The sequence below is a fragment of the Amphibalanus amphitrite genome, unplaced genomic scaffold (assembly GCF_019059575.1).
Source record: "Amphibalanus amphitrite isolate SeventyFive unplaced genomic scaffold, NRLGWU_Aamphi_draft 000354F_arrow, whole genome shotgun sequence".
NCBI classification, from domain to species: domain Eukaryota; kingdom Metazoa; phylum Arthropoda; class Thecostraca; order Balanomorpha; family Balanidae; genus Amphibalanus; species Amphibalanus amphitrite.
In genome coordinates, this window is record NW_024881848.1 from 273,711 (window position 1) to 299,136 (window position 25,426).

The 25,426-nt window shown below is 48.8% G+C and overlaps 2 protein-coding genes and 1 long non-coding RNA gene across 5 annotated transcripts in view; 2 read left to right on the forward strand and 1 right to left on the reverse strand.

Annotated features, from left to right (window-relative positions):
* The first annotated feature begins 409 nt into the window (after positions 1 to 409).
* On the forward strand, positions 410 to 12,806 carry LOC122389331 (embryonal Fyn-associated substrate-like). Of its 3 annotated transcripts, XM_043381226.1 has the most exons (5): positions 410 to 1,353; positions 9,762 to 9,905; positions 10,314 to 10,448; positions 10,640 to 10,721; positions 11,040 to 12,806. In XM_043381226.1, the coding sequence occupies exons 1-5, from the start codon at positions 1,324 to 1,326 to the stop codon at positions 12,608 to 12,610; spliced, it is 1,962 nt and encodes a 653-aa protein (XP_043237161.1). In that variant the 5' UTR covers positions 410 to 1,323; the 3' UTR covers positions 12,611 to 12,806. The 3 variants fall into 3 exon arrangements, with proteins under 3 accessions (XP_043237161.1, XP_043237162.1, XP_043237163.1); XM_043381227.1 differs by lacking the exons at positions 410 to 1,353; positions 9,762 to 9,905 and adding an exon at positions 9,941 to 10,088; XM_043381228.1 differs by lacking the exons at positions 410 to 1,353; positions 9,762 to 9,905 and adding an exon at positions 9,953 to 10,025.
* Positions 12,800 to 14,964, reverse strand: LOC122389333. Its single transcript, XR_006257957.1, has 3 exons — positions 14,759 to 14,964; positions 14,025 to 14,104; positions 12,800 to 13,881 (listed from the first exon to the last, which is right to left on the reverse strand). It is a non-coding gene; the product is annotated as an uncharacterized LOC122389333 (long non-coding RNA).
* Positions 14,965 to 19,218: 4,254 nt separating this feature from the next.
* The window catches only part of LOC122389330 (puromycin-sensitive aminopeptidase-like), a 61,757-nt gene continuing 55,549 nt past the window's right edge, over positions 19,219 to 25,426 (forward strand). The window contains exon 1 of the mRNA XM_043381224.1: positions 19,219 to 19,745. The gene's annotated coding sequence lies outside the window, so the exon portion shown is untranslated. The remainder of the gene's footprint in view (positions 19,746 to 25,426) is intronic.

Here is a 25,426-nt window from a genome sequence, read left to right on the forward strand (position 1 = left end):
GGTCATTTCTATAGGGTAGCTGCATCCCTTCTACCAAAGGTCGGATACTCTTCATCTATGTGAGTGACCCCCACTGCACGTGCAAAATACAACAATAAGAGGTGCCAAATTTGTTCCCATTTCAGTAACTCGGTAATTACTGGGGCGATTTCGCTGAAACTTGGCATACAGGTAGGCACCCACCAGGCAATGCATTCCCATGTGTTGCGGTTAGGGTGCTACTGCACGTGCGCACGTGCAGGGGGCGTTTCCAGATCTCGAGAACGGCTGGGCCGATTGCGCTCAAATTTGGTACACCGCTAGCGACCGGTTAGAAGGGTGCTTTGCACAAGCCCGTTGGAAGTACCCTCTCGCCCTTCTGCACGTGCAGGGCTCACTATCTCGCTCGCTCGTTCTTCGCCCAAAAGGCGTTTTACTGGTAGTTATTATTTCTCTGCCAATTGTGAGGCGGGATAATTACCAGCAGTTTCAGCTGAGCTATCAGTCCAAACAGACCCGAGTGTCGTCATATTCATTGCTCAGGTCACAAGACGGACACCCTTTCTACGTCAAGTCGATACACTGGCAGCCGCGCTTGGGGCTTTTATAGAGGGCTGCGCTCGACGCGTCGGCCGGTCCGTCTGCAGGGATCGGACCCGTCGCCCGCCAGGGTATATTGAGAGAGGTCGCCCGTCCGTCACCTCCGCCCAGTCGGTGCTGAGATGTCCGTTGGTAGCGGACCGGTCGCCAGCCACCTCCTCTAGCCCAGTCGGAGCTCGGCCGCTGGAGCGGTGGCAGGTGGGGCGGCGCCGCGGCGTTGGGCCGGTCCCAGCGGTCCGCCGGCAGCGTCGCCGTCCAGCCAGTCATATATCCAGCGGTCATACGGCAGCGTCGCTGCTCAGTCAGTCAGTCACCAGCGGTCAGACGGCAGTATCACAGCTCAGCAAATCAGTCAGTCCGCCAGCAGTGCTGTCGTTCAGTCAAGTCAGCCCGAATCTGTGTCTTGTGCTGGGCTATACCGTACCGGGACGTGTTGAATTTTCTACACTTCAAGTCCAGATTTCAGTGTTCCAAACGCCAGGAAGTAGGCGTCATCGGATATTTTCAGCGCGAAAGCCTGAATGCACGAACCATTCTGCAGCTATTGGAGCAGAACTTTTCAGGAAAGATATCTAGTCCTTAGAGCCCTGGTTCCAGAAGCCACGGTTCTCAGAAATCCAAGAGCTCGGGACCCAGCCCTCTAGAGACAGCAGTGCTCCAGAAAGCACGGCTCCAGGAACTCCAGCCTCCAGGGACAGGTGCTCCTCGACACTCTTGGAATCACCACACTGCCAATCAGGAACCATGAAGCCTGCCGAGCGTACTGATGGAAAGGTAAGCACTGGAACACTGAGAGCTGGACTGATAGAACCGTTAGAGGGAGAGAGGAGAGAGAGAGGAAGAGAGAGCGAGAGAGCGAGAGAGCGAGAGAGAGAGAGAGAGAGAGAGAGAGAGAGAGAGAGAGAGAGAGAGAGAGAGAGAGAGAGAGAGAGAGAGAGAGAGAGAACTCTGTAGCTCATAAGTGATATTCACGAGCTTTTCTAGACATAACGTGATAACACATCACTTATGTCCGATGCAGGTATTGCTGCCTTGTTCGTTTATAAAACGTCATGATCGAACAAAAAGTTTGCTTTTCCATCTCAGCCACGCAGGCGAGAACGTACGAAATTACCTAAGAGAAGGCGGAAGTACGATTTAAACTGCTCCCGAGCGTTCACTTTTTGTTCTCACCACGACACGGGCCTTATTTGGTCGCATGACCGCGGTAAACGTACATATCCTCCAACCGGAAATTCCCCAGCCATTCGGAGAGCGTTGCCTAATCTACAGAGCGAACGAGAGTTATTCAGTTTGCTAGTAGCTCAGAATGGATGGCAAGGGGAGGTTGACTGTAGCACGAAACATGAGCAGGCTCATTTGCATCAGTGACTCACAATGTTCTGCATAGCATCTCACAATGGAGTGCCATGACTCTGCACCACAACTCGCAATAATCGATTTAAACTCGTTGACCCACGGCGCTTTACCAGGAGTGATTTAGGTTTGTGGGACACACGTGGCGATGAAATGCTTTCTGTAAACATAGAAACGAATACAAACAAGCATAGGCATAGGACACATTGGCGCATGATGGATCTCTTGCAACATCACCCCGACTGGCGCAGTTTGTTGCATCAATTGCCCATGGTAACTAGGCCCAATGCATTGAATGCATAACACGATAATGGAAGGATGTTTCAAACAGTGGCACGACACGCTGACTTATGCATTCGATAGTCGATATCTAACCCATATCGTACGCGACGCAAGGACGAATGAATGATGGACCGAAGCCCCGTCAGTGCCACGAGGCGCAGGCTGAAATCGACCGCGCAAAAACAGCACGTGCTTGTATACTTCGGGGTGCTCAAACATTGGTCACGTTCCCGTAGTTTTAGGACCTTTCAGGTTCCCAACACAGCACACAGACAGACGATGCAATATCACAGCTCATTTTGTTGCAGCGCGAACGTGTTACCTGCACCTTCATTTCATGGAAACTCCAACATTCATCCCGCAACCCAGGCGCCTGTTAGCCCTATCCTGGCAACAAAATCCGGCTCCACCTGAAATGCGGAATCGTAAACGACCACCTGCCGTCCCAATACGGTCCGCGGCACTTGCTGGGCTTGTCTCCGCGTATGATATGGGAGATATCGGCAGAGATCGGCGGCCGGTTGGACGGAGATTGATCCGGCCGGCGAGTCGCCTCAACTGGTCAGCGCACTGATGGCATGACAACGAGCGGGGCCCGTGCCGGAGCGCAGAGTCCGTGCCGGAGCGCCCACGCGCGCACGGTCCAACGCGACAGGTCTCCGTCCACGGCAGGCAGCCCCAACGGCGGCTGAGGCGCGGGCGGTCCAAACACGGGGACCGGGCATAGCCAGACTGGCGTCTAAGTCCAAATGGCTCATCCAAATGGCTGTCATAGTCAGATCACTATCATCGGCTCTTGTCAGAGCTGTCCAAACTGTGAGACTATGTAAGAAATGACGGGCGCAAAACAATGGATAGAAATCGCTTTCTACCAAAACTTTGGCATGGATCATAGATCAAATAAATGATCTTATGTTGTTTAAGGCGACCGTTAAAAACGTTATGTTCTTTTTATGTAGAATCAGCCTGTGGGAACAAAACATTTCAATCATCAATGAGAAAACTAATGCACCTACAGAGCATTGCGTGCACTGCTTTTGAATTGGTGTGTCTTATAGCATTGGCTTTCACTTCCATTTGGTTCACAATTTCGGATCATGTGCACTTTGCAGCAATGAACCAGGTGTGAGCCAGCCTAACAGCTGAATGTCGAGACGGCGGTAGACGGCGAGTATGCAGCTGGCATGGCTCGCAGTGGGCACCGAACACTGAACTGACTGACGCATGCAGAGCAGTCCGAGTCGGTCTATCTGATCCCCGCATCCTTCTTTGCTGTACCAACCCGACAACGCAGGCACGGGTGAAGCATGTCACAATTTATAATGAGACATGTCACCCCAATCAACGCATTTGCATTCGCATTTATGGACATATCTTGCATAGAAATGAATCGTGTTTGACAGTATGGAACAAAATCGGTACATGAATGTCACACAGTGCTCCCTAGTAGATTTGCTAAAGTTAGGCTCCAAACCGGTAGTGTGAAGCCTATGAATCATTTATTTTAGTTATCAAAAACAAAAACATATGCGGAACCTGATATTTTATGCATTCCTCATCAGCCATGTGACATACGCTTGTGACCTTGTCTGGTGCGCTCAATTTTCATTCACGCTTTTGCCTATAACATCCTACATTTACACCCAAATCTTCTCAGAAAGAACGCTCGTTTTGAACTATCAGTCGCTCCGCTCCTGATGCTGCGTTGCAATGCACCTCCTTGGCTGTCCCAGATTCGATTCTACCCTCGACTCGCCATTCCACAGAGGTCGCCCCACAGACGACTCCCCCTCCCACGTCATTACGCCCATGACCGAGCTATGTACGACTCCGTCCGTCTGTCCCGGCCCACCGCGACCCGTCGGTCCCTTCGCCGGGTGACCGCCGCGCCGCGCCGTGACATATATGGCGCGCGGTGCCGGCGGCGCGCCGCATATTTGGTGACCGGCGCGCGCCACCACCGGCAGGAGATGGATGGCGCGTGTCACTGCGCCTATGATCTGTGGTTGGAGAGCTATGACGGACACTGGACGGTGGACCGCGGGACCCGGCCCATGACACGGCGGCTCGGGGCTCTGCGGAGAGAACATAGAGGGAGTCCGTGGCAGTGCCAGGACGGGAGATACCGAGGCACCAGCCACCAGCAGAACCAAGCTGTGTTGTCAGGACAACAGACAATAATAACGTGAAGCGTCCTACAACCTCTCATAGAACGACAAAGGACCAGCCGAGTGAGCGGATACTTCAGACATCTGTGCGCTCCTGCTATACCGCAGGTATGCCAGTTTACGAAACCGAGATCAAAAAAGGAATGCGGCGAATGCGCAAGCATTATTCGGCGACTGTACCTACATTTACAAATTGTAACGGAAACCTCCGTCCCGTCTACCTCCCCCTCTCCTTTACTAGCTCCCTCTATTCTACATAATCACTGTCGCGTTCGTCACTGCGTTTGAGAGTTGCCCAGTGCTTGATCCCTGACGCCTTTTCCGTCCTGACTGATACCAGGACTTTAAAGAGCGCGCGACTCGCGTCGCATTTCGGTCAGCAGCGCCTGGCACGCGTCAGTGAGGTACATACAGGCGCCGTCGGCACGCGGTAGTAAGGGGCAGCGGCAGCTAGACGATGGCCATATATCGCCTCAGGACTGCCACCGCGCGGTCAAAGGCGCCGGCCGGGGCGACTCAGCACTGTGCTTTGAAATCGACGTAGACGAAGCGCGGCAACATGCGATAGCTCAACCAACCAAAAGTCTGTTGCTGGTGTCGCTAGCATGTCCACAAAATGGTTTTTGGGCTCTTCAGGGAAATAGAACGTCAATATTTTAGCAACAAGCAATCTGCAATGATCTTTGACTGATTTCTCTATATGATTGCATTTTTATCGTCGAGACAAGGTTTATCAAAAACTAGGTAGTTTGCTTTAAATAATATTTTTGAAAGGATAAAAATTGATAAAAGTTGTATCAAGTTACATGCAATCATTTCAATGGACTCGCTAAAAATTTCCTTCCCCGAGTACTGCGGTACAGCATACCTACAGGCGTGTACCGCTAGCGACATCTATGTGCGAAACTTGAACTATACAGAAGCATGTACGGTTAATTAAGGTCTTGACCAGTCTTGACCTGAAATCGACATGCGGAATCATGCTTAAACATTACTTTGTACCAGTAAGCACTAAGCCGTAATCATAACAGATGCTTCAGGAATCGGCCGTTGAAACATCGATCGGTCAGGGCAGCGTCACATGCCACTATTCATTGGCAGGGGTCAGAGTATGCGGCAGAATGCAGGGCAAAGTCAAGGCAAATTGAGAGTATCCCAGAGTGCCCTTGGGGCTCGGTACATCACCATACTGTGTCCTGTAGTCCCGTTCTCTTAGGTCGGCGATCGGTTCACCATCCGTCTGGTTCTGTGACCCTTCCAGCAGCGCTCGGTGTCGGGTCACTCCATAGCTGCAGGCGGTCGGCCGCGGCTCGGCGACCGAGGAGCAAAGCACAGAAACGCGATTGGTCCGCGGCGAAAATACATCATTTCGTAGCACGCATAATTCAAATTGAATTCGTAAGCACCACGGGCACATTGCATAGAATAAAACCACACCAAAAGTCACTTGCTGCACTGACAAGGCGACGGAATTCACGAACACGGAGCGAAGCCGACGGGCCTTGGTAACAACTGGATTTCCATTACGTCATGGGTGATGATGTCACACCACGGGTGACGTTTCACTGCTGCTGCTGCTGTCCACGGAGGGCAGCGTTTGTGAGTGGAAAACAGTAGCAAAATTGTAAATGAAGGCAGTATTGGCGCTTATGCTACATATGAAATTTATAACAAAATATTGATATTAGTGAATGTTTATTTTTGTTACTTTTCATAAACCCTCCAGTTTCCAGGGTCTGCATGCAAAAGTTCTGTTATTTTAGAGTCAAGCTATTGTACTAAGGGATTCATTTTGGCAATTAAGTCATGTGTTAGGTTATAAGGCTGCAGAAATTTTCAGTTGAGGTTGGTATCCACTATCCAGTTGCAGCTATAATTGTGTCATATTTTGTACCATTTTCTGAACATGTAAACACCTACCTATATGAATTCAAATATTGTGATTGTAGAAAAGCAGTTACCCTCACATTGCAGCGAGGATTAGAACAATTAACCACACTTGTTATACAAAAAGCCTGTTTGCCATCAATTTTGGGAATTCAATTGGGTATTGGTAAGGTAGACGTAGCACAAGCTGCCCTATGCACGATGACGAGAATGGGTCTTTCTAACCAAACCTTACCTAACCTGACCTACAACCTATAGCCTCATACCTAAAATTTACAACCTACGACCTAGTCCTACGGTATGGCATATCACGACAGCTTGTGCTACGTCTGCTACCATGACCCAACTTTGTTCCAACTCATACCAACTTGGGATGACAGTCACTGCAGATGTGTGCTGACCATGCAGGTCTTTGTTACAATTGCAATTCTATTGTGTTACAGGTTCGGTGTTCTACAGCTGCGACCCGCCATGGCTGGGCCACCGCGGCGGCATCACCTTCAGGGTGGACCTGCCCGTGGCCACCCGCCAGTCGGACCCGCCTGCAGTCTGCAGGGAAGCTGCCCTGCGAGCCATTGCAGACCTCCCGCACCCGGACGTCACTATCTGGTCGGACGGCTCGGCTCGCGGCAGGACGGAACAGGGCGGCGCAGGCGCGCTGATCCAGTTCCACCACCTCAACAGAGAAGAGACCGTGCGCGCTCCTGCAGGGGCGGTCTGCTCCAGCCTAAGAGCAGAACTGACCGCCATGCGCGAGGCGTTCGCGGCTGTGGCCGGCCTGGAGGACGGGGAGTTGGCATCGACCAAGTCGGTCCGCCTCCTCACCGACTCAAGGTCTGGGCTCCAACTACTCGGCCGCGGCCCAGCTAACCAGACCATGGCCCTGGCCGCCGAGGTCTGGAGGCTGCTGAGCACCCTCGCCGAGAACGGCACCGAGACGGTGCTCCAGTGGGTGCCAGGCCACGCCGGGCTGGACGGCAACGAAACCGCCGACCGCCTGGCTGGCGAGGCCACGGCGGGCGACCAAGACAGCGCACCGATCGACCTGTCGAGTGCGCACTGCGCAGGCCGCCGTCACGCGCCATGTCCGGGAGCTGTCGCGACAGAGGACAACCGCTGCCCACCCGCACCCGGACCCCACGCCTGGCCACGACTCCCTGGCGCGCTGGGGGTCGGTGACGCTGTCCCAGCTGAGGACCGGCACATCACCGCTGACCCGTGACACGCTCCACAAGATTGGCCTGGCAGCCGACGACGAATGCCCCGCGTGCGGGGAGCCCGACAGCGCGGCGCACCTACTGACCGATTGTCCGGCCTATGAGGCGGCCCGCCGCCGCCGCTGGGGTGTCGACCCTCGCCTGGTCGACGTCCTCGGCGGCCCGGCGACGAAGGTCGTCACCTTCATCGAGGATGTTGGGCGGACCGAGCCGCCGCTCAACCCGCCTGCGCCGCCGCCCCCCCCCCCCCCCCCCGAGCGGGTTGGCGGTGGGATGCAGAAGAAGAAGAAGCAACTGCCAGCGCGCCACGGCGGCGAAGCCGAGTTCCGTCGCTGGACCGCCCGCGCAATGGCCAGCACAGACAAGCGGCAACCGAATCACAACACCTACAATTACGTTATTGTTATGGTATTGTTACAATTAACCCTGCTCTTTCGAGCGTGGATGCACGCTGAAATTGTCGGCCGCATAATTCCATGCAGCTTCCACCCTTCTGCAATACAAAGCTTGAATACAAAGTAGTCTTGCAATAGGTTTAGAACTTATGTGCAGATTGTCGATGCTGGTCGACTTGATGATTAGAATTGTGTTTATCTGTTTCATCTGTTTTGACTTAAATATATGGCCATGGGGCATGGACTATGGCCTACCTTGGGAAGTGTCTCTGATTTCAACAAAACATTTTTCATCAGGGTACGCTGCAGGGTACATAGTACATACGTAGTGAAAATTTTGAGCATGTATGGGTGCGCATGTGGAGATGTAGACTGCGAATGAGACGGACTACGACGGTTTTTGAACCAATTAAATCTGATTGACAACATAATGTAGGACTAAAAACTGACTGTCAGAAGAATATTCACAGAATATTCACTTCACCCGGTACAACGAAAAGGGAAAGTCAGGGAATAGAGGCAGGGTACATCTCGAAGATCAAATTGCAGGTGCCGATTGGTTATGGATCATCGCAGCTCAAGGTAGGAACTGCTTTGTGCTGCTTTATTGTTAACTGAAATTGCTTCCACCTTGTATTGAAAGAAGTCATTATGGAAGATTTTAAAAAGGTTCATGAAAAATGTTGAATACTTTGAATGTATATTTCTGCAGAATTATACACCCGTATCATTCTTTACATGTCAATATTTGTATATTATCTAGCATATAAGAAAATAGTGGCCTCAAGTTTCTAGGAAATATCTGATCTTGCTCTCTGGGCCACCGCAGATCCCTAAAAAGTTAGAAGCCGTCTTTATTATTTAATGTATAAAACCAAATGAATTATCACTGCTCAAAAGTGGAAGAAATGACAAATGAAAAAAAGTTTTCCTACAGCGTTGCAATCCAGATTTTCAGATAGTGATGGGCGTACTAGAAAGCAAGTAAAAGGTATTGTAAAAGTACTCCACAAGGTAAAAGTAAGGAACAAGAATATCCTTATACTGTTTCAGAATTTGGTAACAAACATTTTTGATGTGTTTTAAATACCCGAACAAATCGATTCCAGAATCAGTCTTGATGATATTATATGGTTTTTGTATGGTGTTGGTGGTACTTGAATGACCAAAGTCAGTACATGTCCATCACTTTTCGATATTTCCGTGGTGCTCGCTCCCATTTCATAGCTGCTCACGGTGTTTTCTGCTGACGTCATATGGTGCTGCTCCACTAGCGCCACCATACGGCGTCAGCTGGCGAATTATCCAGTTAATACCAGAGCCCGAAGCCGACCATGCGGTATCACACGTAAACAAAAACTGAACGTGGCGCGCGCCAGGGCGCGCGCTTACCACGACCCGCTATCAGCTGATCGAGGCAGTTGCGCTCAGCTGATTGCTCGTATTGGGAAATTTCTTTCTTATTTTGCAATTAGATTTGTGTTTTTTTTTAGAAATAAGCAGAATTATCATTTTCTGTCTATTTCTATTTCCTATCTAACTCTATTCTTATTGAAGTTTTATCTTTTGTTCCTGATCAAACCATGGTCTTTGTGATTTTTACCAATATCAAAAACAATAGTTTGTCTTGTTTCGAGTGGAGGCTTTTACTCGCCACAGTAATTCAGAAGATTCTCTGGAACTTAAGTTTCAAATGATTCATGAATTATGTTTACGTCGCAAGTACGGATTTGTCTGTCCCTCAATTCAAATGCCTGCCATCCCGATGGGCTCATTCGGCTATATTTTCTCTTCTCATGGCAATTCAGCCGAGGGTGCGCGATGACTATTTAGCATCATTCAGCCTATTTCCGTCACTCTTTTTCCTTATCTTCCAGCCAAGAAGAGCCCGCGCCCTGTTCGACAACCGCTCGGAGAGCGCTGACGAGCTGGCGTTTCGGCGCGGCGACCTGCTGACGGTGCTGGCGACGAACAGGGCGCCGCCGGACGGCTGGCTGCTCTGCTCCCTCCGGGGTCAGCAGGTCAGCGGGAGGGAGGGGCACCGACGGGTCACGAGGTCACTGGAGGTCAAAGGGGTCGGAGCTGAGTTTTCTTTTGTTTGATGTAGAGCTCCATCAATGCTGGAGACCAGAGGGTTGGATGTAAGCATGATATGGTGTGGTGAGGTTGCCGACTTCGTGGTGATCGAAGAAATCCGGATTTTGGTAGGCACCCTCGCAATGTTTGATTTTCTAGCGCTCATAAATCAAGGTACTCTCATCTCAATAGCTTCGCCGTCTCAGCGAACTTCTTATGTTGAATCATTGACCTAGCATTGCCTTTTTACAATTCAACGTACAATCATGAGTGTTGCACTGCTAAGACCCGTCAAGCGTAAAGTGTTGCACATTCACGACTAAATGATCTCTCGTTGGTCCTCTTTTCCGCAGGGTCTGTGTCCGGCAAACCGCCTGCTTATGCTAGCTGATTCGACCTTCGACGAGTCAGAGCCTAAGGTCAAATTGAGAAGGGCTCACAGCATCCATAACTCCACAAGGACGAGCAATCCGCATGTCACATTGCAGGTATACCTGACCTTGATCACCGTGTTATCAGCTGTGTGATTTTTATCAATAATAATTTTTGCATTTCATACAATGTGTGATGGTGAAGTTGCGTTTAAACGTAAGTATGCTTAGTATCAGTACCATGAAAGGGCACACAAGGCACGGAGCTTGCTTCGTTTGATACGCTGTGTTGTTCGATCTATTTTCAGAAGGGCCAGCTCCGGAGGACTGCTAGCAGTCTGTCTGGTTATCGTCCCTCCAGTCTGCCCGACACGAGGACCTGCAGTCCCGGTACGCAGTGCTGGCAGCGTGGACAGTATGCGCTGCTCCATATTTGGGCTTACCCCATAGACCTGCGGTCGATAGAAAAGACGTGATTACGGCCAAAAATGGGTGAACGTTTTTCTTTTTGTTCTGAAGGTAATAGGTATTTTGTGCGAGATGAATAATTGTTTTGCGTTTAGTAAATGGCTACTAGCTAATACCTACCTACAAATGGCCGGGGGACATGTTTATAGGTACACGGTGATGGAAAGGAAATAAAGCTTCATCGTTGATGTCATCATATGCGGTAGTTGTACTCAATTTACATCGTTTCCACTATTCCAGGGACGTACGACACACCTCCCAGCCCTCGGCTGGCCCTGAGGGCGTCTCCGCCACTGGAGTACGACGTGCCGAGGCCGCCGTCCGCCTCTGACCGCTCCCCGAGGACCCTGGGTGCTGCTATCGCTCCCTCCCCGCCACCCCGGCGCCTCATAGCGGCAGAACGCTCCGCCAGAGCGGCGGAGCTCAGCCGGAACGGGGACGTCGGCCTCAGTGGAGCCAGGCAGCCTGGAAATGAGACCCAACGCAACAGCTCGGAGCTCGTTGGAAGCACCGCCCTTTCAGAAATGAGTCGCGTTTCGAGTGATGATTTGACTGGGTCTAGCAATAGCTCTCAGGCTGGAGGCACTAAGCTTGTGTCTCCTGAACCCATACGAACTTCTGATATGTCGTTTGAAGAGCAAGAAAGGCAAATGAATGCTGTTCTTGATGAACTACTTGCCTGCGTCAAGGCAGATAAACCACGGGTTCCATCTCCACCCAGCAGGTGGCAGGGCAATCGCTCCACCGTTTCCTCAGCTCGGCCTGAGTCGGATAACGTCGACAGCATCGAATCGTCGCCGATGACGAGTCCGTGCTCCTCACAACGGTTCTCAGACAGTACGAGCTCCAGCTGGGCAATGGCGACATCTATCGGCCCGACGGCAGCGCCACCTGCGCAGCATACAGCAGCGCCATCTGTGTCACACCTGACCTTGCTCCGACTGGAACGGGAGGTCCTCTGCGCTCTCAGACGCCTTCAGGCGCCCTGTCAGTGCCCTTCAGTGGTAGCAGCGGCTCTCTCCTTCCAACTAAACGTCACTCGGCTGCACTCAGCTCTGCAGGATCTGCTCCTATTCATCGACTGCGCGACAGGAACGGCACCCGAGCAGGCGGCGTTGGAGCGTGCCCTGAAGCCGCTACGAGACGCCAGCCGTCAGCTGGACAGAGCTGTAAGCCAACAGGACGCGGCCGGGTGGACACTGGAGTCTTCAGATGGTTCCAGAGAGGGTGGGGATGACGGCATTGAAGATCTGCAGACGGCTGTGATGACGCTGACCTCTCAACTTCCTTTGTTCGGTCTCGGCGGTGCAAATAGTTTTCCCTCCCTTCACCACCGTAGTCTTCCTAACCAAGGACACTGCTTACCACCCCTATTCATCTCTCCCAGCGACGGCGACCCTCTGTCCTCGTTCCAGCGCAGTCAGAGTGGCTGCCACCGGCGCCAACTCCGGGAGGCTCTCGGTCAGCTGATGCGCGCCGCACACGACCGGCAGCCCGTCTCTGTGCTCCCGGCGCTCTGCAAGTTCGTCGTGCTGAGCGCTCACCGGCTGGTGATGGTCGGTGACGAGGTCGGAGCCGCCGCCGGCGACTGCAGCGCCGGCTGGAGGACTCTGACCGCCTCCGATCGGCTGTTTGTGGCCCTGCGGCGGACCCTCAGCGCCACCAAGGCGGCCGCGGCCGGAGGACGAAACGATAGTTGTGATGCCGTCCGAGAGATGGCGGACGCGACACAGGTGCTGGCCGAGGCTGCAGCCGTGCTGGACAGGCACGTGAATCAATATTGTGCGGCCCAGGAGGGCGACCTCTGCTGAAAATATTCGCTGTCTAACTGTTTTTGATGATGTGGACTTTGTGCAGCCATTCTGAGCTATGTCACGGCCGGTTAACATGCTTTGCACGCTTTATGTGACGCCTCACCGAATAAGAACGACTAATTCCGCGAGCTGACAGGACAGCGCAGGTGTTTGTCGATAGTGTGCTTCCGATAAATAAAAAAGTGGTACGAAATCGCCCATTTATCACCATAAAAATATACACTGGCACATTCCATTTACCGCACACACAAGTCAAACCGGATACGACATTGCAGGCCATCATTCCCCGCCCTCACGAGACCAACCGGTGGGGAAGCAATAAGCCGGCACAGCCACCACACTGGAACAGTAACACCGATACCGCTGAGTAGCCCAGTCCCCACACTAGAATCCGCGTAACGTATCGCACATACCAAACAGTCCACGGCTGAAACCCCTTCCAGAGGACACAAACACGACGGAAAACATGCACAATCTGGAAATTGAGTGAATCTGGAAAATCCCTAGACTCGTTCGAGATACACCAAGCCTCACCGGGTCAGTCGGGAGATGCACATAATCAAGAGCAGCAGTAACAGACAGAATGCACATTATTATGCGTGGCGCTCAGAATTGAATAAATGACCGGCAGGAGTTCATTAGATTCGATGATGTAAACAAAGCACTGCGACAATGGAAAAAAAATCGACATCGGAAAAGCGACATTTTCCTTGGCCACGATCACGCAGAAACATTTGGTAAGTGCTCAATCCTATTGAAGCAGCACTGCAGTACCTTCAAGCCCAATACAGTTCACTATCCAGCAAGATCCATTTGTCTACTTTGGCGTGTAGCTACCTAAAGAGGAGCTTCATGCTACGGTTGCCCTCTTTCCCCACCGCTAAATTACATCATTGCTACAGAACAGTGGCCGAATATGGTACTCATCCACCGGCAGCATTGGGTGGAAATCTTCATCTCTGTACCCAAGCAGTGCCAAATTTGTCCATCGATACTCCAGACACCGTTCGACTGGTGGCTGGATCCCACACAGTGCTGTGGCAGTATGATCCACTGGGGGGATCCAGTTCCGTGCCCGGTGTGTGGTGGCGACCCCAGGTCAGCCCGAGGCCCAGTCTTGACCAGTCACTCGCGCCGCACTCTCCTGCTGGTCCTTTGTCTGACACGCCGCAGCTCCGCCGCTTCTGGGGAGGGCTCACGTCCGGCATCCAGCATCTCCCGCACAAACTTGAACCGAGACAGGAAACACTTCCAGACAATGTACCAGCCTGTGGACAATAGAATATGATGTCAAATGACATAAATACAAAGCGATTTTCATAATAACTGGCTTCCTTCCTGGCACCTGTTTAAACAAAATTATAAATTTAGTTAAAGTGTTGTACAACGGCCTCATGGAGGTGTAACTTACCAAGGGCAACAAATGCCAAAACAACTGCCAGTGATGCAACTATAGAGGCGATGGTCAGTAACTGCTCCTTCATAACTGCCCTGAAATGAAAAAAGATCGGTCATATCACAAGAACAAGGAAGCACCTATCTAAGCAATAAACATACACCAAAAAGAGGAATCTCGAGATGTAACTACCTAAACACTGAACCAGTAAAGGAAATAGTTTACTTTTAACATGGGGTTTTGAGCTGGAATAGCAGTTTTGAGTTAAGACTACCACAAATCAGAAGCTTTTACAAACCAATGATCATCCTAGACGGAGATACTCTGTTTCTCCTTCTGAAAACAGTGCCTTGCAGAGGAATGAGTGCCTTGCTGAGGAATGAAGCCATGTCATCATCAGGCATCAGCCATTCAGCATGCTGATTACAGCCAATGGGTTTGTACTATGCAATATCACTGATCAACACGCAATAAGCTTCTGCGTCAACCAATATTTTATGTAGAATAAAGTTCTTCCTATATCAAAATATAGAAAATCATCTCTTTTGTAAAAGGTTTTACTTTCTTTGCTGATCATTTTGAGCATAGAAAATCATAAATCCATTGCAAAAAACTAATTTTGGGGGTAAGCCTGGCGTCACACAAAGATGCCAGATGTCACACGATCGGCCCTGAACCTACGCCTGGCCCGACTTACCTAACTAGCTAGAAACTAATCTAACCTAAATAATGCGGCCTTAATTCCTCACCAGAACAAATCTTGTATCAAGGCTATATAAACCTCTTGTATGGCCTTGCTGTACAGATGTTTCGCTCCAACAGCAAACAAATTCCAAGCAAACAAAAGACCTGTATTGGTATGATCGTATCGTTCCGACTGATATTACTTGGATATTACCACCGAATTCTATAATGGATATTACCCACAGAGCCCACAGTGACTGTGAATTTTTCAGGACACGCCTAAGAGCTGGACTTTTTGATGACGTCTTCGGGTGACGTCATGTCGTGTGTGACGTTTCGTGAGCAGGTAAGGAAAAGTCACCACCGCTGGCGAACATTGGTGCGGTAAATGGCAGACACAAATGCTCCGCAGAAAAGACAAATGTGTAACTTCAGTATTCGACGACATTCGTTGGGTATAATTTATACTGTGTTTTCTCTGCATTATTAACATATTCATCATATATACAATATAAGGGCCACATGTTTTTTACAGGGAGACATGTCAGACAGCCCAGTAGGATGAGGCTTCGTCAAGCGTCATTTTTAGCAAAGCTTTTCTAGCATAAAAGTTAAAATGACAACACTCACTGGGAAAATGGTGATATGATATTATTTTAATGGCCATTGAAAATTCTGTTTGTCAGATTTGATATTCTGAACAGCGGTTTGGCAAGATATTTTCAGTACCTAAGTAATCCACTTTGCTAGAGTACTTTTGTGCGCTTTTACGTGAATGCATCCATTTCCCCCTGAAATAAACTTTTATAGTGATATCAAGCATCTTTTTTCATTGTGTTCAAAACTTTGAATTTCAGCGCCAAATGCTGGCTCTGTTCAACCTTGGACCCCCATTCACAACAGCCAGAATCAAGATTCTTTGTCTTCTTTTAAGAACTGCCGGAATAACTTTCCTATCTTACTTCCCTTAACCTGAAACTTGTGTTTTCTCCACCAGGGTGCAAAATTGGTATAATGGTGGTCAAATTTGATTACTATGGCATCATCACCGTAGTCATACTTAGCAAAGCTGTAGTCAAAAACAGTATTGCTAAAAATGACCACTCTTGACCAACCAAACCTCACCCCACTGAGTTCAAACACCATTGTCAAAAGTCCTTACACTCGACTCCCAGCTGTTGTGTCTTTGCTATGTGATGTTAAACATATAAAACATCTTACTATTCATGTATGCGCCATGACTCATGTAATCTTTTCACAGCCAAGACGCTCCTAAGGTACTGGGAATGTGGGGAGTGCAGCAGCATCAGTGCAGCACCGATGGTCGGATGCGATGGCTGCGATAAATGGTACCACTTCCGTTGTGCGGGACTGACTAAGGAGCCAGGTAAGCGCAAATGTTTTCTGTCTCAGTATTTTTGTTGCAGCTATAGTGATCAATGAAATATTTTCCGCACTGTTCAGCCAAACATGTATTTCAAACAATCAGAATCTGCTTCCCAACCAAGGGCGTCACCACAGGGGGGGGGGGACGGAGGGGATCTCGTCCCCTCCACTTTTTAAAATGTTAACATTACGCCTATGGCGTTGCATGGAAAGAATCGACTTGAAATGGTCCTCGTCCCCTCCAAAATGGTCAATGTCCCCTCCAGTCGTCGCACCGTGGCGTCGCCCCTGTTCCCAACTACACAAATTTAATCAAACAATGTGCCAATATGGAATTTTCAGGTTCCGTTGAATGAAATAGGAACAATGATAATTGTAGATTACGTATACCTGCAAGAGAGGAAAACAGAATACATTGTATTGCTTGTCCTTCGCCGATACTGTTATTTTTCCATTTCTAGAAACACCGACATGGCGATGCAGGTGGCGCTGCCTGGTGAGGCCGCGGTCTCCGGAATCGCCTGCAGACGAAGTCACCTGGCGTCCATCTGCACATCACTTGCAGCAGTGAGGCCTGCTGACAGCGTCTGGCAGTGTCGGCAACGTGCCAGACAGCTATCTGGAGTCCTGCTCACCGCAGGTCGCCGACAGGAAGGGCGACGCATCGTCTCCGAGGTCGCCTCAGCAGCAGTGAGACCCCACTGGCCGTCTTCTTAGGCTTCAACTAGATTGCGAATAACCTATGCTGAGACAACGCCCATGACGTGTGATCCGGTACCGCTACCGCACTGCGTGCCTGTGCCCGCCGTGAGCCGCTAGTGCATGGGTTCGACCATGAGAATATGTGTTTATGCTGCTTTTTATACTATTGTTTATACGTTGAAGTGACGAATTGTTTATTTTTCGCAAGCCTCCGCTGTCCGGTTGCCTGCAGCTCCATGCAACGCCAGCTGTACTGTTGTTTTAATGTTGTCTCTCCGCTTAGCTGTGCTGTTGCCTCTCCGCTCATAACAAACTATGCTGAGACAACGCCCATGACGTGTGATCCGGTACCGCTACCGCACTGCGTGCCTGTGCCCGCCGTGAGCCGCTAGTGCATGGGTTCGACCATGAGAATATGTGTTTATGCTGCTTTTTATACTATTGTTTATACGTTGAAGTGACAAATTGTTTATTTTTCGCAAGCTTCCGCTGTCCGGTTGCCTGCAGCTCCATGCAACGCCAGCTGTACTGTTGTTTTAATGTTGTCTCTCCGCTCAGCTGTACTGTTGCCTCTCCGCTCATATATGACACCCTCTATATGAATGGCACTACTGATTGTCACACCCACTGTCCGTATTGTCCGTAGTGGTGTCTGAGCAGTAATCGCCACGCACTTTCAGAATGTGGATCGCTCATGATTGCTCAATACAATACAATACAATACGCCCATGTTCATACAGCGTGCAGAATCCAGATTCTATTGAGGAGAGTTGAGCCAAGTCACCATAGGCTCGGGAAGAGAGCAACGTGGAGGCCCACTGCCCCTTCCCCGGCCCCCACTGGGGGCGCCAGCCACTCCAACTTTTGACTGGATGTCAAGAGCGTCGCCACGAGGGGAACGAGTCGCCGGCCAGCCAAGGTAGCCAACGGCGTGTGAAGGTTGCCTGACCTCGAGGAAACTGAGATGGCACCAACGGAGGTTTTGTTAAGTAGGCGACCAAAATTCGAGCGGCAGCAACCTGGGCACCTTCACAGATAGCAGTGCCGCGTATCAGGGCGCCTTCGACGGTGAGCTGGGCGCCGATCATCAGGACGCCGGGGGAATATGACCCAATATCCCTCGTAAATATGTGCCTCGGAAGGGAGACCCAACCATAAAACTGAAAGCTCGCCGTATTTTATCCACTATTTTTCGAGCAGAGGCCTCTTGCACCAAAATCCTCTTGCACCAATGCTTGGATTATTTTGCATCGTATACCCAGTCCAAGTCTCAAATGTAACAATTAGCGTGCAAAATTTAGCAAGCACATGTAGGATAATGTATTGGGCTATTGCAAACAAATTTACCACCGTTAGATTAGCTTATTCTGAAACCGGTTTTTCGATTTTACCTAGCTAGGTAGTTTGGTGCAAGAGGCCTCAGGTCCATAGATTTCCGTCCTCAAAAGTGCGGGGATATTCCCCAGTGTTTGAGTTGGATGGGACTATAGTGGCGTTTACACCGACAGGAGATTCCCATTGCCGGCTGTGGGAAACTACTGTCGGTGTAAACGCCATTCATATTTCCTGCGTCACCCCTGTGGGGACGCCCTTACTCCATGGTGCCGAGCTTATCAATTTGGATATCAATGGAATCAAAATCTCTTATCGATCGATGAAGAACTAAATTACCCCGACCCGGAGAGCGTCTTTGGAATCAAAGCAGTAGCACATGACGTAAGACTTCAGGCAAATAAATCCTTCTTGTCTGAAATAAAACATTTGTGTATTGATAAGCACGTTTTATAAGCAATGGTAGCAAGATTCTCCATGTATTTGGTTAAAGTGATAATTTAGTAGCAGATACTTACCGTCGCATTTCGTTTTTTTAGTTAATAATTTATATTGTCAGAACTAGCAACATGTCTCTTCACTCAACAATAATTACAAAAGTGAAAAGGAAATGATAAATTGCTTATATTTTGGTGAAACTAAAAATAAATTCAGCACATATTTTTTTTACAGCGTTGAAGTCCAGCTCCAAAGGACAGCTGACGATCGTAGCCGAGCAGGCGCTTTGGTACTTCTTCACTACTTCTTAGAAGTACCCGTTAGTACCGATCATGTCTCACATAATAAGCTATTGGAGCAAAAATATGCATGTTCTTCTAATTATTCTCCTTTCACACTTTAAATAAATACTTTTGAAATGCATTTAGTAATAAATTTCACAAAAACGGCTTGAAATTTTACAACGTCAAAATACTTATTCTAATTTCCACCATGAAACCACCACTATATTACTTGCTTACAGAACCGTGCGCACAGTGCGCGCAGTTTTATCGTGACGTCAGAGGGTGCTTCCTCAGTGGCGCCCCCTGGCGGGGAACGCGTGCAAAAAGTCCAGCTCTTAGGCATGTCCATTTTTCAACGACCACAGAAAATATTTCATCACTCTATTTCAGTTTGCGTCACAAGCGTAACAGCATTATGGGCGCCGCCATATTTTATCTGGCGTTTTAAAATCTTGAAATATAAGCTTTCTCATGCTGACAAGTGAAAAAATCATGTCGTTGAAAAATTCAAAAGATTAAATATGAAAATGAATGTATGACACAAGCCTTCAAATATGTACAAATTTAAAAAAGATCGACACAAAAATATTTTATCAATAAAGTACATGATATCTGCTTGAAACGTCAATAAAAGCGCAGCTGTGACGAAGTCCCTTCATGCAATTTTTTTTGGGACGCATGTTTATAGCCTTGGGCCTGGCGGTAATCGTTGTGGATTTTGAGTAGGTACCTTCTATAAGTGTAGTAATTTACCTTGTTAAAAATCATCTTCAATCCAAACCTTATATTTAATTAGTGTGCTATTTCGTTTGGAATCTAGAAGGCACAGGCAACCTGGCAACGAAGCTTGAATCCAAATCGCAAGGTTTCCGGCCGCTGGCGTCTGCTGTTACAGTTCCAATTTGAATTGGTAAGTGTTATGTTTATGATAATCAGCATGACATATACAATGTAGAGTAGCTGCCTGATGCACTTGTTTTATCATGCCTGTTATATGTATCTGTCATACACATACTGATACACTGCTGGACAATGCTTAATCTTATGTAAATAAAGCCTCAGCTGTCTCAGTTTAAGCTTCAATGAGCATTGTTTTGATGACAGTGCATTGTACAGCTTTATCTGAGTTAGCACACCTGACAGTCGTGTGTTGCAAAAAATGGGACTAAGTTATACTGTTAAAGAAGCTTAGGAAGAAAGAGAAATGTTACAAATAAAATGTATTAGACAAAATTACGATTACCTGTGCCAAAATCAATTGGTACCTACAGGCTGTGTTCCAGTTAAACAATTACCATGAAAGCTTATTTAGGTTAAACTTTATTTCTTTCTCATCCCTAAAAATATTTTTTTTTTCAGCACCTCATTTCTTTATGACCCAAAAAACCTGAATTACTTCAAATTGTTGTACCTGGCTATTGAATGAAAATGCTGACATAGAGCTCCAAGTTGTCAGATTTTCTATTTAGTCAGATTATTCAATGACTGCTCAATTTAACACCAGATTCACAATATTAAGCACCTATTTTCTGCTACATTTATCCAGGCCATGTGTGACCCTTTTCTCCAATGCATACTTATGTATTCATTCAGCTACCCTATCAAACTAAAACTTACATTCAGTGTGTGCATTGCACAATTTTTGAGCATTGGATAAGACACCATATTTGTCCTTAATAAATGCCTCATTGTAGCCAGAAACTGTCCAGTTTACCAAAAATAGTGGGCATTCAGACAAATATTTGTCTGTTTTTTTTGTGTGTGTGAAGCCGGTCCTGTAGCTCAGTTGGTAGAGCGTTGAACTCCGCGTGATGAGAGCACGCGTTCCCGGTTATAACAGTCCGGGTTCGAAGCGCAAAGGGCGCTTGACGTTTATGGGCCTCCTGACAGGTATGTTTGCGGTTGGTGGCAGGCCGTAGCCAGGCATAGTCAGTGAGGGGACCGGCCGTGCGCGGCCATGTGCGCACGTTTAACATTGGACTCCAAAGTCTAAACTCTAAATTCTGCCATAGAACTGGAATTGCGAGATCGGAGGGTAGAGGGCAAGGTCACCGCAACAAGCTTCGCTTAGCGGTGGCTCTCTCCTTGTAGGAAATCTTTCCTATCAAAAGGTTCGGACTAAATTTATTAAAAAGAAATCTTGCAAATCTGAGTCCCAAATCTTTGTTGGCATTTCTGGGCATTTCTTGGAAGTCAGACTAACACTATACATGATAAACCAGTAAAACGCCTTTTGGGCGAAGAACGAGCGAGCGAGATAGTGAGCCCTGCACGTGCGGAAGGGCGAGAGGGTACTTCCAACGGGCTTGGACAAAGCACCCTTCTAACCGGTCGCTAGCGGTGTGCCAAATTTGAACGCAATTGGCCCAGCCGTTCCTGAGATCTGGAAGCGGCATTCTGCACGTGCGCACGTGCAAACGGGGTCCAAAATGACTTTTGCACGGCACCCTATCTACTAACCGGTCCCCAACCGTGTGCCAAATTTGAGCGCAATCGGCCCAGCCGTTCTCGAGATCTGGAAACGCTCCCTGCACGTGCGCACGTGCAGTGGCACCATAACCGCAACACATGGGAATGCATGCCTGGTGGGTGCCTACCTGTATGCCAAGTTTCAGCGAAATCGCCCCAGTAATTACCGAGTTACTGAAAAGGGAACAAATTTGGCACCTCTTATTGTTGTATTTTGCACGTGCACTGGGGGTGACCCACATACATCGAGAGTATCCTATTTTGGGTAGAAGGGATGCTGCTACCCTACAAAAATTACCGCAAGTCAATCGCCCAAGCGGCTGCTGAGATACGAGCCTCTCAAAATCACTACTTTTGCAAAACAGCTTGAACACCCTTGACTTTTCACGTGGCACGTGCTACGACGGTCACTGAGATGTATCAAAAGTAGTCATTTACGGGGTAGAAGGGATGGGGCTACCCAACAAAAAAGACCGCAGGCCAATCGGTCCAGCGGTTGCTGAGATATAAGCCTCTCAAAAGCGTTACAGGCCGGGCCGGGCCGGGCCGCTCATACTGAGATTTTTCCGTTATATTGAAAAGGCTCACTTCGCTCGGTGCGCTCGCTCGCTCGTAATAAATATAGCTAGAAATATAATGCACAAAATAAATGTATTTTCTTGGGTTAGGTTGATTCAAAAATGTGATGCAAAGACAGAAAATATGTGCGGTTAAAAATGTGCCCGACGTAAATTCGTAGAAATGCCAGATGAAGATTTGTGATGGAATAAAAGTGGCATCACAGGCGATTCATTAGGGACCATTCACCCGCTTCATGAACCTCTTTTTCCTCCTCGCAGGCTTGAAGTGTTGTGGATCGCTTCTTTGTCCATTTTGCCTCGTTCACGCACACAGACAGCTTGAGGCAGATTTTATACTAGTCCGTTCGCACCGTCGCGTTCCGGGTAGGATCCGCTGGGATACGAAGATTGGGCACCATTTTTGGCATGAAAGGCAACAGCTTCACACTACGCAGTCGTCAGTTTATGGCAAAAGTCCTTAGAGCAAAGTTGTGTTATATCATCAATAGCTATCACCTGACATGTGGTCTTTGGTAATCGTGTGTATTTGCATCATTTTTGGTGTTTTTTTTTTTTTTTTGCTTCTGATTTCCATGTCTTTGCGTCAGAGAGGGTGGCCTCATTGTTCCGCCGTTTACAACGTTCTCGTCTGACGCACGTTCCATTGGTCAGTGTAGCCGCACACAGACCAATGGAATCCCTTCAGCAGACATCCCTTCAGCCAGCGCCCCACCAACCTCGGGTGACCTATCTCTCACGTCACGTCACGTGACGTTATGGCTCATAACGTCACGTGGACGTCGTTACCGGCACGTGTGGAGCCCTAACTAGCTACGCTCGCTCGGCGGTCTCTCCGAACCTGATGCCGGAAGCAGCGGTAATGCGAACCGAACTCTGATTACATGACATTTGCCAGCCACATAAACAATGGATTTTTAGCCCGGAAGTCACTTACTTCCTGGAATATGAAGTCACTCGTGGCTGACATGTGCATTGTGCAGGCTACGATAGCCATAAGTAAATGGCGCTTGGCTATCGCTCGTGTACTGGAGGAGTTTTCAGACGATTGTAATGTACGCGGCGCGAGCTCTTTGATAGTTCACGACGCGCCCAGCCCAGAACACGGAAGCACTTAAGTCGGAATTATTTGCCGCTTGATGACGTCATTGCTGTCTTCAATCTGCCTTCTTATGGGCGGAGTAAGGACAGCTTACAGGACTGCGAAGTGCATTATTTATTTTTTGTTGAAGTTTTGCATGACAATGCTCTTGATAAAGCTTCGGATGCGTTTCAAATCAGATCGCTTTTCAAAGCAGTAAAATCGTGATGTGATGCTTTTTTCCATTAGCCAACTTGGAAACTGTATATTCCATAATCGCATCACACAGGATGACTTATGAAACCCTTCTTCTAATGCACCGCCTACCTTAATTTACTCTAAAATCGCGCTTTCCTCGTAAGAGTAGTTGATTGCTGTTAAACCACCAATCGTCAAATTCCAGGATTATTTTGTTAAGCAGTTCTTAGTTTTATTGGATTGCGACCTGGATGCTAAGTAAGCTGTTTTTTCTTCAGACTTTCCGAAGAAAAACACGCCTCTGATATCACGACAGTCCGATTCCAATAGGTACTCAAGTTTCACCAGTTAGGTTGCAATGGTTCATGTGTGCTGTACTGATCATGGACTTCCCTCCGACCGTGCACATTGCACGTGGATTAAATGTCAAAGCTCGTACATCCATTGGAGTACACTTAGTTCCCGATCCTATCTGCGATCCGGATAAGACAGTACTCTGCTCTGCTAGATTGTTTTTATAAGCCGGGCATAACTACGCACAAGGACGAAAATATAGCTACGGAGCGTGCACGCCCTATGACCGAATTTGCGCAAACGGCAAACACCCAGTGGGCTGTTCGGTTCACTGGCTCGCCACACAGCCGTCCCGATTAGCTCGCGGTACTGGGACTCCCATCGGCGCGGTCCCCAGAACTGGGGTCGCCTCAGCGGACCGGCAGTTCTTGAAAGACATGCCGGCGGCATAAACTGTGACTCTCGGTACCCAGAGTTTGAGCGTGCATTGTCAGTGCTCGTAGTGTAATTGACTGTGATTTTAAACACTTTGTTCACCTTAATTAGACAGGCAATGCTCCGTGTCTCTTATTTGTGTCCAATTCCTCACTCTTCTTGTGCTGGTTAGTGACTCATTTTAGACGAGAATCGCATGCTTTCTACACCCCTGGCTGGATAGTGGGTAGTAATTTGGTGATTTATTTCATCCTACATCTTTCATTTGATCGGTTATCAACTGTCAAAAAGCAGTTCATATAAATAAATTCCCCCTTGCTCCGTCAGTGTTACCTGTGACCTTTTTGACCTTGGTACCTGTGACCTTGATCACCAGGAAAGGCAGCAGCTTAGTGGGTCGGGACGTTCCACTGAGCTGCTGCCTGTCCATGAGCAGATTACGTGAGAGTGCACGCTTACGGCAGTGCATGGCGCGTGACGGCGCATCCCTGGCGCCCAAAGACCGGCACGGTCCGTCCAGACTCTAATGAGGCCGTGCAGCGCGATCTGTCCGTGGACCATGTCGCCTGCAGACCAGCGCGGTCCTCACATGGCCCTCACCGTTCAGAATCAGTACGGTCCCTACATTTATGGACCATGCCCCGCCCCCACCTGTAAGGCCCTCCCTACATGGACCATATCTCCCACAAATCATCCCGTACACCTCATGAGCTCTGCGATTGGCCTCAGCCCAGCTGTAAATCCCCTCATCCAGGCTCCGACGCCGGCTTACAGTAATGACCCACTAATTGACCGTATCTCCAGCGTCCATCACTTCTGGCTGTGTCTGACGGCGGCTGGCAGCCAGCGGTGGCCACCCGTCAGCAGTCGATGTAATTGCGGTTTCGCAAAAATGCGGCCCGTTATGTTTGCAGCGCCGTGATAGGAACGCATTTCGTCCAGTGACAGTATCGGTGCTAACGGTACCGGCGCGGCGGAGGCGCCGCACGCGAGCGCGCCGTCGTATTGTTTCAATGTGTCAGCGGAGTACTGGCGCAGCGCAGTACCCAATCGTTAGCGGGATTTTTTAACGACAGGTGCCGTTACACAGTGAAAGAACAGTAACACACAAGACAAGTCCCTGCAGTGTGCAAACCGTAAAGGGGCAATATTGGGTGTAAGAAATGCTCGTATAACTGTTGAAGTACCAGACTGTGTTTAGTTTTAGTTGCAAGTCGAGCTGAGCTGCCGTAAAAATATCGGACATTTAGATGAGCGTTAACGGAGCGGTCCTTGCTAATTGATGCTCGTTCGTGCAAGGACTCGCAAATCACTGCGAGATATATAACGACGGCACTTATTTAAATTGATCTTCTGGTACTTTGCATTACTTATCGTTTTGAGTTCGGCAAAACAATCAAAGTCATTACATCAAAGCAATTCGTGTCATTACATCGTTCATTTATCAGTGTCCATGGTCACGTCAGTGTTTCAGGGTTATTGATGACGTGTTTCTAAAAAGTCAGCCCTTTTTAGAGGAATTATATGAAAAGTGTT

Excerpts from the sequence above, each read along its gene's own strand:
- LOC122389331 (XM_043381226.1), top strand. The coding sequence starts at position 1,324 with ATGAAGCCTGCCGAGCGTACTGATGGAAAG. Across the intron at positions 1,354-9,761 it reads CCGAGCGTACTGATGGAAAG|CCAAGAAGAGCCCGCGCCCT; the intron begins GTAAGCACTGGA and ends CTTATCTTCCAG. Across the intron at positions 9,906-10,313 it reads GCTCCCTCCGGGGTCAGCAG|GGTCTGTGTCCGGCAAACCG; the intron begins GTCAGCGGGAGG and ends TCTTTTCCGCAG.